Below are 19,469 nucleotides of genomic sequence, written 5' to 3'. Positions count from 1 at the left end.
CAGCAGTTGTGTCTGGCCCTATGCTTCTCAATATTCAGTGTCAGACATGTATGATCCAGACAAAATGAATTAGGCTGATGATCTCTGAAGAAAAGGGGAATACTATACAGAACCCACTAACCCCAAAGAATTGCCATCTTGCACGTTAAAACCACACCATTTAATTTGTGGGTCTGGATCCTTGGACTTCCTCACCATGCTTTGAGCAATCCTAATTAATCCTTTTTAAAAACTCATAACTTTTTCCAATGAGGGTCTTCCCAGTGCCATTTTTGCTATTATTCCTGGGCCAACAACCTCCTCTATGTCAATGGCTGCCTATATATCCCAATGGGTTCCCCAAGACTGAAAGGGCTGTACATGTATCGTGATGCAGGATGACATTCAGTCATACATCAGATCCTGCAACATCTGTGCTTGCACAGAACTCTTCCAGAGCAGGACTTTTGGCTGCCTGATGCCAACCTGAGACCCTTTCCTGGCCCTGGTTATATATTACTCTTGATTTTTTTTTTTTAAACAGGGGAACTACCTGAATCTGAAGGTCTAACACCATATTGACTGTTCTGGACCAAGTCACCAAAATAGGCAATTTTGTACTGTGCACATGCGGAAACTACTGCATACCTTCTAGTTACACATATGCTCTGCCTCCATGGCCTCCCCAAATCTTATTACCGACTGAAGCTTCCAAGGTTCTGACAGGATGAGTTTTCCTTCCACGAAGTCCAGCCCATGAATCCATCACACATCACCATCAGACAGATGGCCAATTAGAAAAGATCAATAAGATGCTTGAACAATAGATTGATAAGTATGTAGGAGTGATGAGTGGGTATTAGAAAGATACATAAAGTATGGCTGGAATGCAAGGCCTACAGGCCGAGGCCTGTAAGATTTTAGTTTAGCCTACTATGTCATAGGCTTAAGAATGATTGTCATAAGCGGGTAACCCAGGAATAGCCCTATGCCAGGAAGTTTACAAGATTACTGTAAAGTATATGCCTACAGAGGATGTTATGAAAAAAAAGATCACAATAGACCTCAATTCACTGTCCAAGACCACGGCGATGCGCAAGAAGGGGCGGGCCATTTCAAAAGGGCCCGCCAGCATGGAGGCGGGGGGGGGCAATCTCCTCCACGGCAGGCAGAAGAGGCCCGAGGCGAAGGACAGACCGGAGGCACTCCCGAGACCGGCAGGCGGCCCACCCCTGGCCCAGGGTGTCCCGGGACAACCCCTGCAGGCAGCAGCTAGCGCAGAGCCTGGAACTGGATGAGGCAACCCCCACCACTCAAGCAGGGAGTGACCCAGCCAGGACGAGGCACGGGGGAGCAGATCCCCAGGAGCACCCAGCAGCAGACTCCCGGTAGGCACAAGGGACCGGCAGGCAGGCCCCGAGGGCCAAGGGAAGGGAGGAAGCGGGCCGGGGTGGGGCCCGGGTGGCGCCCGTGGACAGACGCGTTTTGGGAGTAAACTCCCCCGTCTGTCGTGCAGGGGCGATGGCAAGCCCCTGCACTTAGGGCCCCGGGCTGGGACCCAGTGAGGGCGGGCCCGGGTCCCCTTCCCCCTAACGTCCTCTTCCTTACAGCCCCCGCAATCCCGAAACCCCCGCAAACGTGCACCGGTGCTAGCGAGCTGACCGGGCAAAAGTCAGCCGAGGGGCCCCTCGAAGGGGCCAAAACGCGGGGTCTAGGGCCTCCACTCTGAGCCAGGGTATAGACGGCGGGTCTGTTGAATCCCCCCTGCTCGGCAGAGAGAGGGTGATCGCACCCAACCCCCTTGCCTGGGATTCCCGGTCCTGGGACCAGGAACCCATCCAAGAGATGAAGGGGTTCGCTGAACCCCCCGCCTGGCTGGTAAGGGGTGATCGCACCCCACTACTCATCCACACCTATCATATTCAAAATGCAGTTTTCTGTTAGGCCCCTGAACAGATTCTGACATCTAGCATGGTGACCAATAAGGCCATTCTTGCTTGATCTAGTTCTGGGATCAAGGTAGCGGGTAACATTTTTTTCATAGTAACTTTGTTTAGGGTGCAGTAGTCCACACACAGGGAACAGCCATCAGGATCCATCCTTCCTTTTTATGACGATGACATGGCTCTGACTGGGGAAATGGACTGTTAGATAAAACCCTTTTTAAAATTCTCATGGATATATTCTAAGGTTTCTATTTAAAAAGGCTTAATGTTCTGTAAAGTTTCTATGTTCTGTAAAAGTATACGAAGTTTCTATAAAAGGACATAATACGATCCATAGTAACAAATTTGGCCTTTGCAACACCCTCACTATGCCTCTGGTACGGACCCGCTTACACAGCCATGCTCCGCATGGCGGATCGGGGGGGGGGGGGGAACTTCCCCCCACCCTCATGTTCCTGCTAATGGGAGCCAAAGCTGGTGCGGGACTTCAGTAAAATTAGCACCATGCAGCCCAGTTCCAGGCCCAGCACGTGATCTGGAGCCCCGGAAGCAGCTGGGGCCAGGACTGCAGGGACTTCTGAGCCCAACCACAGACTTCAGCCCCACAAACTGGAAGGCAGAAGGTGGGGGAGGGGAAGGGGGAAAAATAGGGGGAAGAGGTGGGAGAAGAAGGGGCTTGTGCTGAGGGGAGGGGGGCAGGTCAGGAGAAGAAAGGGGAAGGCATCAAGGGACAGGGTGGACAGGGGGCCAAGTGGAGACAATGAGGAAAAGGGCAGGAGGGGAGGTGTCAGTGGGAGGGGGGACAGGGTGATGTTGGGAGGGGAGAGGGTAAGGGCATTGGGAGCTAGAGGGGGGAGGGGGTTGTGCTAGGAGAAGGCTTGAAAGAAGAGGTGGGAATGAGGAAGGCGGGGATGGAGTTTGGCATAAAGTTTATATTTAGTTGTAAATCAACATGTTTTAAAGGTTGCTAATCAATAAGACTCAACCATCCTTTAGGAAAATATTTTAAAAGTTTAATTTAAATGATTAATTGCTTATTTAAAACCATGGTTTTCTGCTTGCCGGTTTAAATCATGATTAAAATTAGAGATTTAAGTCAAAGCTATTTAAATTAATCCACCCTGCTTCAGAGGCTATTTGGTCCGTCCCCGAAGGAGAAAGCACAGGGCTGTGCGCATGGAATAGGTCCTAGGCTAGTGGAGTTTTGTTGTCTGGTGCCTGTCTTGTTTTGGACAGTTGAGCTGGAGAGTTGAAACAAAAGTTCTCTTAATCCCTTTGAACTGTTTCATTGTATAGTAAGGCTGATTCTTGTCCATGGACACCAAGGTTGGACAGCTTATGTGTTGGGGTTGGAATCTGAGTGATTAGAAGGCTTCTAATAATAAAATCCCTTTGCAGAGTGAGGAGTGGGACCAGGACTCCAGCACTAAGGGATGTGAACAGCTGCATGCTTTAACTGACTTGCTGTGGATGAACCTGCCCTCCCATTGTCCTCACGTGGGGAGTCCCTGGCGCTCTCCTAGGAGATGAAAATGCCCTGGGGTTTGGGCTCCCCCCGGAGCGCACGCCCCACCCCCCAGGAAGCTACACAAGCAGCATTTGTGTATACGCCCCCGGCAAGCAGTGTAAGGACAATCTGCATGCACACCCTCCCCAGAACAAAAAAAAGGGGGGGGGAAATGTTTTGCTTGTGGCGGCAAAAATCCTAGAGCCGGCCCTGGACTCAGGGAAAGGGAGATGGGCACACGGGTGACGTCATGGGGAGGGCTGTTCTCAACCCATTTCCCAGGCCTACTTTGATTGCAAGTCTGCCCCTGCAGTTGTGTAGTGTTTGTAAGGTTGTATGTAATGTTGGAATTTTATTGAGAGTTTGCTTTCTAAGAGTTCACAGAATTCAATTACCCTTTTTCTTTACTACCCCTTTTTATACTAAGTTTAATTTCACGCAGGTCACAGTAACAATAGCCACTACACATTCAACTAACTCTGCTGCCCCATCACCATGGGAAATTCAGCAATGCTACAAACTACTGACCTTACCCTAAACCCATTTGATTGCAGGCCAGTTGGCTTAAATTTTCTTGCCACTCATCGGCACAAACATGGTAGTTCATCGCTGACCTTTGAATTGTCAGGAATGTGAAAGAGCTTGTGTTTTTAGATAGAGTCACTGCAAAGAAAAAGAAAAGTAAAAATTATTTCTGCAGATAGTTGGTATTCTATTTGTTACATTATACATTCTAAATATAAGAATAATTTTCAAAAGCAACTTTCAGTAATGCAAGTTCCAGTTATCTTTTATTTCCTCTATACTTTATGAAGTTTTAATTCAGGAGGTGGCAGCAATGGCCATCAGAATCGAGGTAATCTTAGACAAGACAATATGAAAGATAATAAACAAGAAACACATCCTGCAGTTTAGATCAAATAAAACCACTGTAACTCATCATTTGTTTACATGGGCTAGACGGATCACTTAACTCTTGTTGAATAGTGCCTTACTCTCCATGAGTAGTCCTACTGAAATCTATGAGACCATTTGTGGGATCAGATGGTACTTGGTATAAGAACAATATCAGATTCTGGCCTCTGATAAATTTATATTGCTCCAGAAGAAAAACAATCAATAGATATTTCCCTCACAAAGACAATCCTCTATTATTACCATCATCTCTCTTCCCAACCTATTTACTGGCTTGAAGTGTGCCTTTGTTTTGATCCTTCACAAGAAAACTTCCTAATGAGCAAAAATGGACTAGCGTAAACTTAGGTCTCCTTACTGCACTACTCTGTGTGTAGGAACTCTTGACAGAAGAGTTTTCTATGTACATTTTCACCCAAGTACATATTGTTTTTATTTAAACTTTGTACTTCTCACTTATTCTTAGATTTCATTAATCCTAACTCACTTAGGGTACATCTACACTGCACGGCTATTTTGGGATACCAGAGGTCTTTTGCCATATTTTCTATCTTTCCTATGCAGTGGAATAGCTTGCTTTTGGGCCCTTAATAATGTCCCTTTGAAAAACTGCCAACTCTCCTCACTTGTTTTTCCCCTCAGTCTTGATTCCCATGGGACCTTACCTATCAGCTCTCTGAGCTTGCCAAAATCCGCCTTCCTGTCTCTAATGTGCTGTTATTAAGTTATTAAACACTTACTATTTACAGTACCATGCTTTTACCTCCCCAAAAAGGAAATTATATATTAATCTTTGATTCCTCCTTCTCAATACTTCAAACTCATATTTATAGGACATTTTTCTCCACTTAGTAATTTTGATAGATCTGTGCACATTGTATTTTCTCAGCATTATGAACAGAGAATACTTGTTTTACTAAACATAGTATATCTGTTTTATACTAAATATATGTCATAAAACATCTGATTTCTTTGTGGTATTTGCATTACTTTCATGGAGAGAAATAAATTAGCTTCCTTTGCATCACACAGCGGAACCAACTGCTGTCTGGTGGAGTTAGGGTATATAGCCAGGACACCACAACACACAGCCTACTTCCTTCAAATACTGCTATAGTTTGTATAGAGCCTACATAATTCTTACTCAAATAGCCAAGCTTTGAGAACTCTCATTTTAATAATACATAAAAACATGAGGCCTTTCATGGGCCCTGGTACTGCAGGTGGCTAATACCAGATTTCTCTACTGATTTTCCTCTCACACTTCTAGTCCATCAAAACGGAGGTGCCAGACTTATTTTCCTCTCAGCACCATTGAAGACAATGGGAATTCTGATACTGAATTTAATGAGTGCAGGATCAGGGCCCTAGTCATTCTGCTCAAGTCACTTGTATTCTTCAGATTCCTCATTGCAATCTCTGCCTTTTTACAGCAGGCTCAAAATTTTACTCCTCACTTCAAAAGCTCTTCATATCTCCATTCAAACAATATCACTTGTCTCATCTTATCTCCTCTTGCACCTTGCAGTATCCATACACTTGCCACCTCCTTTTTCCTCCTTTGCCCACTGTACAGTTTGTATTGACTTTCATGCTTTCCTGGAACAAGATCCTAGTCCAAGCTCTTCACAGCACCATTTTGGAAAAATGTTATAAAAAGTCAACCATTTAATGACATGTACCATGCACAACATCACTTCCAGCCAATGGCACAGATGAGACTTACCACAGTTCCATTCATCTGAGTTGTCCACACAGTCTAGCTGCCCATCGCACCATAGCTCACGTGGCACGCAATCATGACTGGCACATTCAAGCTCATCTGCCTTGCAAAATGCTGCTGACACAAATACAAATATTAAAATAATATTTAAAAAATGACTCTCAAATGCATACTAAGTTCTGACTGGATAAAGTCACAGGGTCAAGTTCAAAGCAGGTTTATGAAGAAGGGAAATAGTCAGCAGGCAGAAAATATACTGTGGAGTGGACAGGAGGACTCAGACGTAGGAGATCTTGGAGGAGGTCAGAAAAATCTCACCAGTGGGCAGTGGTGTATGGAAATATCATGGATGGGGTACATGATTCAGTGTGTCCTACCTACAGAGTTCTAGGTATGACCCTATCATTACAGCACTATAGTCCTTCACAAACTTTAGATGGAAACTTTGTTTTTGTTTCTGCTGAATTGCATTAATCCTAACCCAACCAGCTATTTCATGTTAATTAGACATTTATCCTTTATCCTGAGATACCTAAAGTTCAAAAATATTATCATTGTCATTTCAGAGGTGGGGAACTGAAGCATGGAGAGGCTTGCTCAAGGTCACATAGGTAGGCTTGTGGCAGACCCAGGACCAGAACTCAGGTCTCCTGCATCCTAGTCCAGTATCCACAAGATCATCGGAGGTCAATTTATGGTCACATACAGTCCCCAGAATTTTTTACCACTACCCCTAGCCATCACAAAATCCCCAGGAAAGGTAGCCATGCCACATTACCAGTCCCTCTAACAGACTTTACCCCAAGGGCACCAGAGCAGGCTGGAAAAGAATTAGCACTATCATGCATGATTTCTTAAATATATCTTGTTAGTTTATAGAGTGTATTACTGTACAAGCCAGGCATTTATTTACAACAGGGAAATCCCATCTTACCATATATCAACCAATCCACAATGAAAACTATAAAAAAATATGTAAACTGATACTATCCACCATGACATTATCAACCACATATCTTTAGGTCAGGAAAAAAGTATGTATACTCAGAAACAAAGCCCCCCCCACACACATGCATGCGCAAAATCAAGCAAAAGCGAAACTGAACAGCCACATCTTGCATGATGCGATGAAGCTCCCTACTCTGGCTCTGGCAGGCTTCAAAGAGGAACAAATTCCAGAGATAGAGAGCCCTCAGCTGAGAAAGGAGAAAAAACTCAGGAGGAAGAGGGCACCCAGGGAAGCAAATTCCAGCATCAGAGACAGCTCAGCTGAGAAGCTCTACTACTATTCTTGAATAATTCATCTCCAAGACTGACAGCAAGAGTAGACAAAGGATGATACAATTGTTGCCTGGGACTCAGGAAGCTCAGGTTCAATTTCCTGATGGGACCTAGGGCAAGTAATTTAGGCTTGGTGTTCCTCAGTTCCTGTCTGTAAAATGAAGATAATAGTACAGATTGAACCTCTTTAATCCAGCACTCTCTGGCCTGGCAAAATCTGTGGTCTGGCATGATTTTAGTTAGCTGGATGTCCACTTATCATAGGTGTGGCCAAGTTTCCCGGGGTCCCATAAAGTTTGTTTACAGACACCAGTCCTGGATAACAGTGTTCTGTGTTTTTAACAATATTGACCTCCCATGGTTCGGCAAATTCTCTGGTTCAGCACCAGTCAAGTCCCAAGGGTGCCAGACTAGAGACATTCAACCTGTACCTCACTCTCTCAAAGAGGCATTATGAGAACGAATACATTGAGACATCACACCACCGTCATGGGAACCATGTAAGTAGCATAGGTACAATACATCAGCTTATTTGAAAAGCTTCAGTTTATCGTGTAAAATGTAAGTTGCTCTTAGTAATTCACATTTCAAAACATCCAGAGCTTTAGCGACTATCTTGATTTATGTAATCTCTGTATTATTTTATGGATTACACCAAGTCCAAAATTAGCTTATGTGCATTAAGATTAAGATATAATGGAGAAATGCAAAAAGCCTACAGACCTAAACCTGTAAGATAGTAACGTAAGCAGCTAGCATAAGGATATGAACTTTGGCAGAAGTAAATTGTTTAGTTTGCCATAAGTTACCAGTGACATTAGGTCACAGAACGGCACAAAACATAACTTTGCAATAAATAATTTTGTTGACTTTTTGCAGACAGATGAGAGATAACTGCAAAAAAGACAGCTGATGTCAGTTTGGTGTATTTTGTGATAGACCCATCAGTAGATGCTTAACTACAGAATTGTTATAGTAACCATCTGACATATGCTAATAAATTTGATATAATAAGTATACAAACATGGATTAGAGCAGGGATGGGCAATGAAATGGTGGTGGTTGACCTCTGGTGAGCTGGCACCACTATATTTAGCTGCACCTCCTCAGCTCTCATTGGCTGTGGATTGCCTTTCCCAGTCAATGGGAGCTGCAATCACTGGCACCTGAGGAGGTGTGGGTAACTATAGCAGTGAAGTCCCTCCAGTGGCTAACTTTGGACAACCAGATACAGCCTGCAGGCTGCTATTTGCCTACCCCTGGATTAGAACAAGGACACCCCAGCATTACTAGTGTAGAACAGTTAGTTCTGTGCAAAGGATAATAAACACTCTTCTGAATATTCCTGACAGTCATCAAACCTTACATCAGGTTTGATGATGAGGTAGGCATACAAGACTTCAATCCTAGCAAACATTATGCATACCAGAGAGAAGAGAGGACCCCTATGGACCACCAGCTGTCTCTCTACTTCTAGTTCTACAGAAGAATAGTTGAGACTATATGTATGAACTGATGCTGAGTGCCCAATTATTACTGCATTATTCATATCATCCAGATTGGAACATTTGGACCGGTGTTAACTATCTTCAGTAGAGGGTTCACAATTAAACAACAAACCTAATAATACTGGATCTGATCTTTGGACAAGAGCCTATCAAACCTCACTACGTTGTTAATTGGGAACTCTTAAGTAATCAATATAATTAATTCACTATCAATAAATCGGGCTACACTTGCACCTGGAAGCATGCAGGAAACCAAAAAGGGATTTAGGTATTGATGCTATCTGCCCTTCTAGAAAACAGCTGCATTGTATATGGCAAAACATGTGCATTTACCCTACACAGGTGGTCCACGTGCCCCTTCCAACACGCATTAGAGCTGGTTAAGAATTATATATCAAAATGTTTTTTTTCAACTTAAAATATGGTTTCCACAATCAGCATGAAAACAAATAAAACAAATACTGAAATATCAGAATTTCCTGGGGGATAGAAATTCAGATTTTCAATCAGCTCTAACATGCACCATTCCTCTATTTGGTGGATCAAATGACAAAATATGGGATCACAGAACTTGATTTGTCTAAAAGCAGATGAAACAGAGAACCATCAACATATGCAGCCAAAAGCATTTCCCATTCTCCACTACTGGCTTCACATACACATTGAAAGGACAAGCAACAAGATGGAAGCTCGTACAGCAGCTGCCACTCAGTAGCTCCTCCTCCTCCCTCCTCCTCTTCCCAGCCCACTGATAAGCTGTGTAGTGTGAAAAGGAACTCACATCAGCTCCTGACTATCAGGAAGGAAGAATTTCTTAGGTGTTACAGTACACAATCATTACTCAGGCTCCAAAGGGGGTTTTGGGGATAGCCCTATGCTCTTGCTGGCACTGCATGGATGCTCACTGCAACCTTGCATATGGTGAGAAATATAGGAAGAAAGGAGTAAAGGGAGCAGGGTGAGAAATGAAAAGGCCAAAGAGTTTTGGGATCAGGTAAGATCAAAGCAGCCATATGAAAGGATGTCAAGGATTTTAGGGGAAAAAACAAGTGCCAAGGAGCTACCAGTAATAAATAGCCATCAAGTGCACTGTAGTGGAAAGAGAACAGGTAAGGAGAGACAGAGGGAGGAGGAGATATGGAGCCAGAGCAGTGGGAAGAGGAACCAAGGAGAGAGAGGTGCAAAGGATTCCAGAGTGACGGTGGATACAAAATGTAAAGAGAGAACTTGGAGCAACAAGGAGAATGATAAGGAGCTAAAGGTAGAGGTGGGCCCATTATGCTTGTAGGGGGCAGCTTTTATAGTTTGTCTAGTGCCCCCAAAATTCTAGATTCAGTCCTATCAACCTGATTAAGTACTTACAGCAGTTCTTTTCATCCATCTTGTCAGGACAATCTGGAAAGCCATCGCAGATCATGGCATGCTGGATACAGAGCTTGTTTGATGGACATTCCCAAAGACCTCTTTCTCTACAACCTGGACACAGAGAACAAGAGCTCTGAGATGTTGCATTTTATCATTTACTAGCAATTAGAGCTGTATGTATGGCTGATTTTTCAGTTAGTTTATAGTTCTGAGAAATGGAAAAAAACTGGTTCAGGTCAAATTGACACAATTTTTTCAAAATATTAGGTGACTTAAACATTGGAAAAATTGCTTGGGGTGAAACTAAACATTTTATTCAACCTGAAACTTGAATTGTCATTGGGCAAAAAAAGAGAAAGCAAGTTACTCTGTAGCTCACTATCTAGGACACTAAGGTGGGAGGGTGGGGAGGAGGGAGAAGAACACTTGAGTTACAGTCTCTGCTCCAATCACTCTTCAAGGATGTTATTCAAAGTAGAACTGCCTCAACAGGAGAAACAGAGAGAGTACCCCAGAATGTCATTTCCTGAGCAATATGGGCATTCACCAGAGAGGGGGGAAACCAGGATTCAAATCCATGCTTCAGAGTAGCAATTCAAACTTGGGTCTCCCACATCCCAGATGAGTAATGTAACCACTGAGCTAAAAATTAGAGAGACCACCTCCTCCTCCTGTTTTGTAAATGGTGCCTGAATCTCCTTCTATATCTAGCTTCCAAAAATCTTAATGTTCCATTTTGATAACGTCAGAACAAATCACTTTGATGATTATAAATCATTTTTATGTTTTCATTTTAATTGAAATCTACATGAATTCATTAAATTTTGTCAATTTTCAATAGCTAATTTAAAAAGTATCAAGAATAATCATTACTGAGCAGGAAATAGAAGTATGATTGTCAAAGCAAACATTTCTTCAAATGGGCATGAAATATATAATATTCCATTGCTCTTTGAGTAGGAATTTGACCAATTATTCTTACTTATCCCTTGCCTATACTATCTTCATCAATTTAGGCCCTAACTCAGGAAAACATCCATACCAAACTACTGCCAGTGATATACTGTAAAACCATCAGGCACCATGCTGTGTGGTAGCTATGTGTATTAATACTGCTGCTGCGCAATAAAGGTTTCATACAGCAATTTGATCTATTCAATGTACAACATTAACTTTTAGTACACTATAGCAGGGTTCACATGGACAGCTAGTATACCATCGGCTAGTACTCAGTAAGTTTAAATGCCAGCTTGCCAGGCACTTACTGTTAACAGGCCCAAAGTTATGCATAAGTATGCTTGAGCATAAGAATTTACGACTAATTAAATATATCCGTTCACTATTGCCCTTGATTACTTTTAAAAAATTTGCAGTTTTACTGACAAGTGCACTGTCACGCCCAAAGACACTACATAAATGCATTAACATTGTTTATCTTTGAATGGAACAGAGACACCCTGTTGGAACAGAAGTTCAGTGTCTATATTTCAATGACTCTGGCCATGGATATACCAGCTGGTTTTGCAGCAAAAGACATAGTTCTATTCTGCATACCAAATGTGTCCTTTTTGATGAGCATCAGTAGAAAAAGGATTTGTTATAAGACGACTTTCTCAATTTAATGTTTATGGAAAACGTATCCCCATCTCAAATTACATGTATACAACCCCCATCTCAAATCCTGATTTTGATGGGAGAATGGGGTTCATGTATTAACTCACCTTTGGTGTAATTTAAAATTGTGTGTTAACTCATTGTCACTGATATATTCATTGTGCAATTGTTATTACTTGAGCCCTTAATGTTAAATGACAGGACTTTTTTATTTCAGCTACAATACTACAGTGAGAACTAAAGCTGCAGAAAACCGTAGATGACAAAATGCTGATTTTGAAGGTTATGCTCTTTCACATCCACAGTACTTCTGTTTGCCACCTTTTTGCTATCTATTTGCTATCCCTAGTAGAATAGAGAAATTAGACCTAGAGCGAATCTGGCAGAGCTAGCTCCTAAGACAACCAGGCAACTCATACAACCACAGAGGACACATCGGAGAAGGGAAAGGCACAGTGCTGTATTGCCAATTTTCAATTTGCATGTGGTCACTTAAGGGTAGCCTTAGGCTGCTCTAACTTACACTCGAGCCAGGGTAGCTTGAGAATGAGGAAGCTGTATATGGCTTGGGCAGATCTTGTCACAGGATATAAACTAACATAGGGTATGTCTACACTACCCCGCTAGTTTGAACTAGCGGGGGTAATGTAGTCATCCGCAGTTGCAAATGAAGCCCGGGATTTGAATTTCCCGGGCTTCATTTGCATGAAGCCGGCCGGCGCCATTTTTAAATGCCGGCTAGTTCGAACCCCGTGCCGCGCGGCTACACGCGGCACGGAGTAGCTAGTTCGGATTAGGCTTCTAATCCGAACTAGCTGTACGCCTCGTGCAACTGTTTTCTAGAAGGGCAGATAGCATCAGTACCTAAATCCCTTTTTGGTTTCCTGCATGCTTCCAGGTGCAAGTGTAGCCCGATTTATTGATAGTGAATTAATTATATTGATTACTTAAGAGTTCCCAATTAACAACATAGTGAGGTTTGATAGGCTCTTGTCCAAAGATCAGATCCAGTATTATTAGGTTTGTTGTTTAATTGTGAACCCTCTACTGAAGATAGTTAACACCGGTCCAAATGTTCCAATCTGGATGATATGAATAATGCAGTAATAATTGGGCACTCAGCATCAGTTCATACATATAGTCTCAACTATTCTTCTGTAGAACTAGAAGTAGAGAGACAGCTGGTGGTCCATAGGGGTCCTCTCTTCTCTCTGGTATGCATAATGTTTGCTAGGATTGAAGTCTTGTATGCCTACCTCATCATCAAACCTGATGTAAGGTTTGATGATTGTCAGGAATATTCAGAAGAGTGTTTATTATCCTTTGCACAGAACTAACTGTTCTACACTAGTAATGCTGGGGTGTCCTTGTTCTAATCCAGGGGTAGGCAAATAGCAGCCTGCAGGCTGTATCTGGTTGTCCAAAGTTAGCCACTGGAGGGACTTCACTGCTATAGTTACCCACACCTCCTCAGGTGCCAGTGATTGCAGCTCCCATTGACTGGGAAAGGCAATCCACAGCCAATGAGAGCTGAGGAGGTGCAGCTAAATATAGTGGTGCCAGCTCACCAGAGGCACCAGAGGTCAACCACCACCATTTCATGGAACGAGGCGTACAGCTAGTTCGGATTAGAAGCCTAATCCGAACTAGCTACTCCGTGCCGCGTGTAGCCGCGCGGCACGGGGTTCGAACTAGCTGGCATTTAAATATGGCGCCGGCCGGCTTCATGCAAATGAAGCCCGGGAAATTCAAATCCCGGGCTTCATTTGCAACTGTGGATGACTACATTACCCCCGCTAGTTCGAACTAGCGGGGTAGTGTAGACATACCCATAGTGAGTCAGACTGTCCTACCATGATACCCACTACTCTTCCTGTTATTTATGGCATCTAAAATATACATTATTCAAACACAGCCTGTTGAGCTAATTGTATAAAAAACAGTATGTTCTTTTCTTCAAAAATAATATATCCAATATATTCTGAGCTAGTCATTTACACAGGGAAAGTTTAATGCTCTTTGAGTTTGTTCTGCACACAAAGAATATGAATGAGCTACAGACAGCAACTTCCAGAGCTCTAAAAGCATTGGCTGTTCTTCAGTAACAGAATTACCCATGGTCAATGTAATGTCACTGTGACAGCTGTAATTTTCTAGCAGATGCAGCCTTCCATATTTATAGAAGCTGATAAAAATTCTGTTGATTGCAAGTGACATTTTGTCTAGACCCAAAAAATCTACTTAAGAAATTTGTTTTATGTACCAAAGTACTATTTCAGACCTTAAAATCAAGATAGATACATAGCTATTAGCATTTTCAGGAGTTAAAAGCAAGTGTCAATGATGATAATTTTGAAGGGAGAGCAACCAGAACAATTGTTAATTAACTAGATTATTTTCTAGGGGAGGATTTGCTCCTTGTTGTTGCTCAGCCACAGTATTTTCTCCACTTTTAAGCAGTAAAAGTTGCTTTTCACCTGGAAAGAACTCTGGAATTAAACTGAAAATAAAATTTGCTATTACAAGTGGCATGCTTGAACCTACTGCTGGCAACTGACAGCTGCAAATTCACAACATTCTTGAAACTTGATAGTGTTAGAGCCCATTGCAGTAAAAGAGACTAGACTATGAGAAGGTCTCCAGCCAGTGTTCAACCCATCATAAAAAGAATGTTGACATATAAACTTTTAAAACTGTATTTGACTATTCCAGGTCCGATTCAACATTCATTCATTTTTTTATCCTAATATAACTCCATCAGTATCGATGGAGCAATATAATGAGGAATTGAGCCTGAACCCTCATTAAAGATTTCCTCCTAAATCAACTGATATTTGCACAGTCTAGAAACAGGCTTACTAGGACTTCCATATTTTCGGTCTCACAAGTGATGCTGATGTACAGCAAGGAGAACGTGGCCAGCACAAACTTTTTACATTAAAAACTCAATTTTCAAATACATTGCACACACCAGCAGCTCGCCATTCGATCAGCTGGCTCATTTTATTTATTTACCACAATTGTCCTCATCGCTATCATCTTCACAGTCAGCCTGACCATCACATCTTCTGGAGGCCAAGACACACCTCCCAGAACGGCACTTGAAGTGGCTAGGTGAGCACTCTGTCAATGTCAGAAAATGTAGCACTTTCAGCAGACTGAAAAACTTTAAATTATCACATAGTACTTTTTGATTACCATTATTATTTATTGTTATGACTGAGTAAAAAGGGTAAAAGATAGGACCACAAAACCTGTTAGATACTAAGTTGAAACTATAGAGAAATGGAAACTATCCTTGATGAATATATTGAGGATGGGGTAAGATTTGGTTTACACTTCATGATTTTCCCATAGGCCACTACCATCTTTTCATGTACTCTCATGTTTCAAACCTCACAACATTATTGGCAGATATTGTTGGATTGAAGTCACCAATTTTCTAGTTATGTTGTTCACTAATATTGTGTTCAACAGATAGAGGTAAACCAGTCAGTGTGTTGATTTTATAAGGGATAATAATATTTAGCAATTACCAGGTCATTTAAAAAAAAAAAATCAGCGTCCTTAATAAGTATTCCCCACACATCACAGTAGCCAGGAAGAATTTTCAGAAGTGCCTTACTGATTTAGAAAAAAAAAGTCCCATTAAAAGTCAATTTGTCCTTTCACTTCCACGTCACTAGATTCACAAAAGGGCTAGATTCACAAAAGGTTTAGATACCCATGTCCAACATTTAGTAGGGATGTGAATATTTAAACTTAATGGGTGAGGCTTACTGATTACAGTTAACTGGTGGGGGCTGGACCAGCCCCCACCTGCTGTGAGCAGCTATGAGCAGCCCCACAATACCCAACGCCTGCAAAGTGGTGCTCCAGCCTAGCCAGAGCAGTTCTTGTCCATGGAAGGCATGGTGTGGGTGCACTGTGGGCAAGGGAGCTCCAGCTCAGCCAGAGCAGACCCCATCTGCACTTCAGTCCGGCAACAGAGGGTGTTAATTGGTTAACTGGTTAAACATTATGTTTAATCACTTTATATTTAACCACTTAACCAATTCAACAGGATATTATATTCCTAAAATTTAGGTGCAACTGAGATCCTTAAAACTTCTGCTCAGCTGCTGCATAATCCTGAAGCCACCTAATGTCTCTTGATAGCTGAGTTTTCACCGTTTAACTACCTAGGAACCTAGGTTTCCACTAGTGAGTATTCACATTGTTACCTCAGTCTAGGCAACTAGGCTCCCGTCTCTTGCCTAAGCCCCAGTGGAGGCCTCAAACAAGGGGTCCCCCTGCCTATCTTTCTGTGGCCCCAATCCAGTAAAACTTCTTTGAGTATGCTTATACACATACAACACTGGGGAAGTTGGTGGCCTGCATTATAACTTTTAGACCCACTGGTTAAGGCAGCTCACAAGATGTTGCTAGTTACTTCCTCAGCCTGATATGCAATCTGGATTTGAATTTGGGCTTCCTATTTCTCTGGAGAGTGTTGTAACCACTGAACCATGGGATATTTTGGTGTAGGGCCCTTTCAGAGTCTTTTGTTGAAGTTCCATTTTGTATTAATAAAAATATGTGGGATCAGAGACAGACTAAAAATGCCTCTGCAGAGAATGAGAGAGACTCCCAAGCTCCTTTCCAGCCCAGATATAGCCTAATACCTTGGGAGGGCAGAGGTTCAGGCCACACCACTGTCCTCATCGTTTTCTGTTGGCTAGGCCAGTGTTTCTCAACCAGTGGTACGAGGACCCTTTGGGGTACTCAAGAGAAGTCTGGGGGATACGTCAACACAACTGAAATTTGGAGAAAACTGATTTTTTTTAAAGTTTTACAGCATTTTATTATTTTTGTACTTTTTACACCCAAAAATTTCATTGCCTGCCTGGCTACAATTAAGTTGTTTAAACAAATGCATTGAAATGGTGGAAAAAATTTTTGTGTATCTGTAAACTGTAGGTACTGGAGGTACTTACAATTTTTTTTAAAGGGGGTACTTTATAAAAATAGGTTGAGAAAGACGAGGCTAGATTATGAAGACTGCTCAGCATGCTAGGTTTTGTGGATTGCATTCTTAGCTACCTAAGTCTCCCTGGCATTGTAAAGAGGACCTAACTACTTAGCCTGGGGCTGTGGAGCCACTGGGTGGAGAGGTCTGTAAAAGTTAGACAATGCAATGACTAAGTCCCATACACTCAAAGGGATTTTGAAATCTTGTTGAGACTCTGGGCCCTAAACCTTAAATTTTTTTTATTTATTTTTTGAAAATCCACTTATTTGTCCCCATTTTATAGCCAGGGAACTTTGACTTCTATGAACTCTCTAGCAATAACATCCCAGCCCTCCTTTTTCTGCTGGTTCTCTGCAGGCATTTAATACAATTCAACCTTTTAAGGTGCAATATGAAAAAAAATTACAAATAAAACTCACGAGCTTAACAAAATAGCAATGGTTTCCACTTTCTTTTAAACAAAAAATAATTGTGTTTACCATCTCTGCTGGGGCTAAAGTCTGCTGTGAGTAAATGCATTTGAGTTCACATGCTGTCTTAGAGTAGTTTATTCTGAGATTCACTGCATATTGTTAGGTAACTGTTTTCAGGGGTTAAATGATTCAGTACTGTTGTGTTTTTGCCAGATTTTGTTTAAGTGGGCAAATCACCTATGTTCTGTAATAATTACCAGTAATAGGACTCTGTGTCTGCCATGAAAGTTGCAGTTTCCATGACTTTCCATGGCCTTCATAATTTCCGCAGCAGCCAGTGTGGCTGATCCCAGGGCTGCCCAAGCAGCTGGCTCAGGGGCCTGCTGCTCAGGTGACACAAGGGACAACCACACAGGCCACTGCTGGAGCGTCTCTGCTGCCAGCCACCTGGGTGGCCCCACAGCCAACTGCATTGGCCACTGCTGGTCCCTGATAGTGGTCCTTGGGGTGACCAGAACAGCTGATGCTTTGGTAGCCCCTGAGAGCAATGGCTGCCTGGGGCACTCTCCCCAACAGTGGTGCTCCCCCTGCAGCAATGCCCTTCCTTGCAGAATTACTCCCCTACTGCAGTGCCTCCCCCTCCCCCCAAGATTTAGCCAGGTGCATTTATGGCATAACTCATGGACAGAGTAAGGGCTGTGATATTTTGTTTACTGCCTGTGACTTGTCCGTGCATTTCCTAAAAATTCATGTGCCTAAATTTTAGCCTGAATCACTGATATTTAAAAGGTTTTCAAAAGTGTCATTTCTTCTGCTGTTGTGTCCTTCTGAAACACGTATTTCAGTATTTTAAACTTTCAAAGAAGGCTTGTCTTTCTAACACTGGAAGATGGGGCAAATCTTTCATTAAACAAATAGGAAATATTAGCTATGAGTCAGTGTAAGGAGAACTTTGATAGCATTGTTTTACTAAGCTATTAGGCTATTTATAAAAGAGTAACAGTACACATTTCTCTTGTGATTTGTTCTATAAGGACATCTAACAGATAGTGGCAATGACAAGCTAAGAAATAGACAGCCAAGTACTTAACCCAGTAGCCACATTCTGTCTTAATAATTTAACTAAGACATCCTGGAAAGGGACTTTAAAGAAGATTATGAAAAAATGTTGTTACCGAATTTAACTCTGTAAACAATTCACTACTATCTTAAAACATACATTTTAAAATGTATCCAATTCAGTTCTACCACGCAAAATCAAAAGTTTCTGCTCCATACTGAGGAGCGATAGAAGTTAATTTATGCACTGCAGATTACCATCACCTTATTTTTCTACAACTGAGGATTTTCACCAGGATATCTTGTACCAGAAATTTGATTGTACTTCCCCATATAGTACCTTCTACAGGTTGTACCTCCCTTAACCAAGAATCCCTGGTCTAGCAATATCTGTGGCCCGGCATAGATCAAGATGTTCATGGAACACAGAACCCAGGAAGAGGGAGGTCTGATGGCAGGACAGGAGTGCCATAATGGGGCAACGGTGACTCAGCTGGGAACCCAGAGAGTGGGGCAAAGGGGCGAGGAGTTCTGGCCCCAGCCAGGGAGCTCTGACCTCAGCGGCAGCCAGGAAGCTCTGGCCACATTCTGGCTCCTGCAGCTGGGGAACTCCAGCCCCAGCGGCAGCCAGAGAGCTCTGCGCCGGCTGCAGAGCCAGGTAGCTGTGGAGTTCTGCCCAGGCTGCGGAGCTCTAGCCATGGCGCTCCAACCCCTGCAGCAGCGGGGCCGGAGAGAGTCCCAGGCAGCCTGGTGGCAGCACAGCCTCGAGGGGAGAGACGTCCCCTGGTCCGGCAAATCCCTTTGTTTGGGACCAGTCAGGTCCTGAAGATGCTGGACCAGTGAGGTTCAACCTGTAAAAATGGATGATTATTTTCTCCCATCAAATTGCTGCATGACATAGTTTAAGGCTGAATGTATTCCTATATCTTCCAGTTTCTCGGTATAAATTATTTTATGATACATACATATCTTTCACCGTGATTTAGGCACACAGACATTTGGTGCAGTATGTGGCATATAGGTAGTAATATGTTCTCACTGTCCTGGTCCACTCAAAAGGCTTTAAATCATATTATGCATTAACCAGGGTAGTTCAGGCAATGCACCCTGCAGCAGCCTAGCCTAGAGATAACAAAGGTGTGTACAAA

At 42.7% G+C, this 19,469-nt stretch overlaps 1 protein-coding gene across 8 annotated transcripts in view; it reads right to left on the bottom strand.

Annotated features, from left to right (window-relative positions):
* The window catches only part of CORIN (corin, serine peptidase), a 219,541-nt gene that overhangs the window by 29,469 nt on the left and 170,603 nt on the right, over positions 1 to 19,469 (bottom strand). For all 8 annotated transcript variants that reach the window (XM_075930473.1, XM_075930474.1, XM_075930477.1 and 5 more), the window contains 4 exons: positions 14,854 to 14,961; positions 10,222 to 10,335; positions 6,074 to 6,184; positions 3,966 to 4,095 (listed from right to left, as the gene is read on the bottom strand). In XM_075930473.1, coding sequence (XP_075786588.1) covers positions 3,966 to 4,095; positions 6,074 to 6,184; positions 10,222 to 10,335; positions 14,854 to 14,961 — 463 coding nt within the window. The remainder of the gene's footprint in view (positions 1 to 3,965; positions 4,096 to 6,073; positions 6,185 to 10,221; positions 10,336 to 14,853; positions 14,962 to 19,469) is intronic.

This window comes from Pelodiscus sinensis, chromosome 5, assembly GCF_049634645.1.
Source record: "Pelodiscus sinensis isolate JC-2024 chromosome 5, ASM4963464v1, whole genome shotgun sequence".
Taxonomy (NCBI): Eukaryota; Metazoa; Chordata; order Testudines; family Trionychidae; genus Pelodiscus; species Pelodiscus sinensis.
The sequence above is the reverse complement of the archived record's forward strand: the minus strand, read 5'-3'. Positions and strand labels throughout refer to the sequence as shown.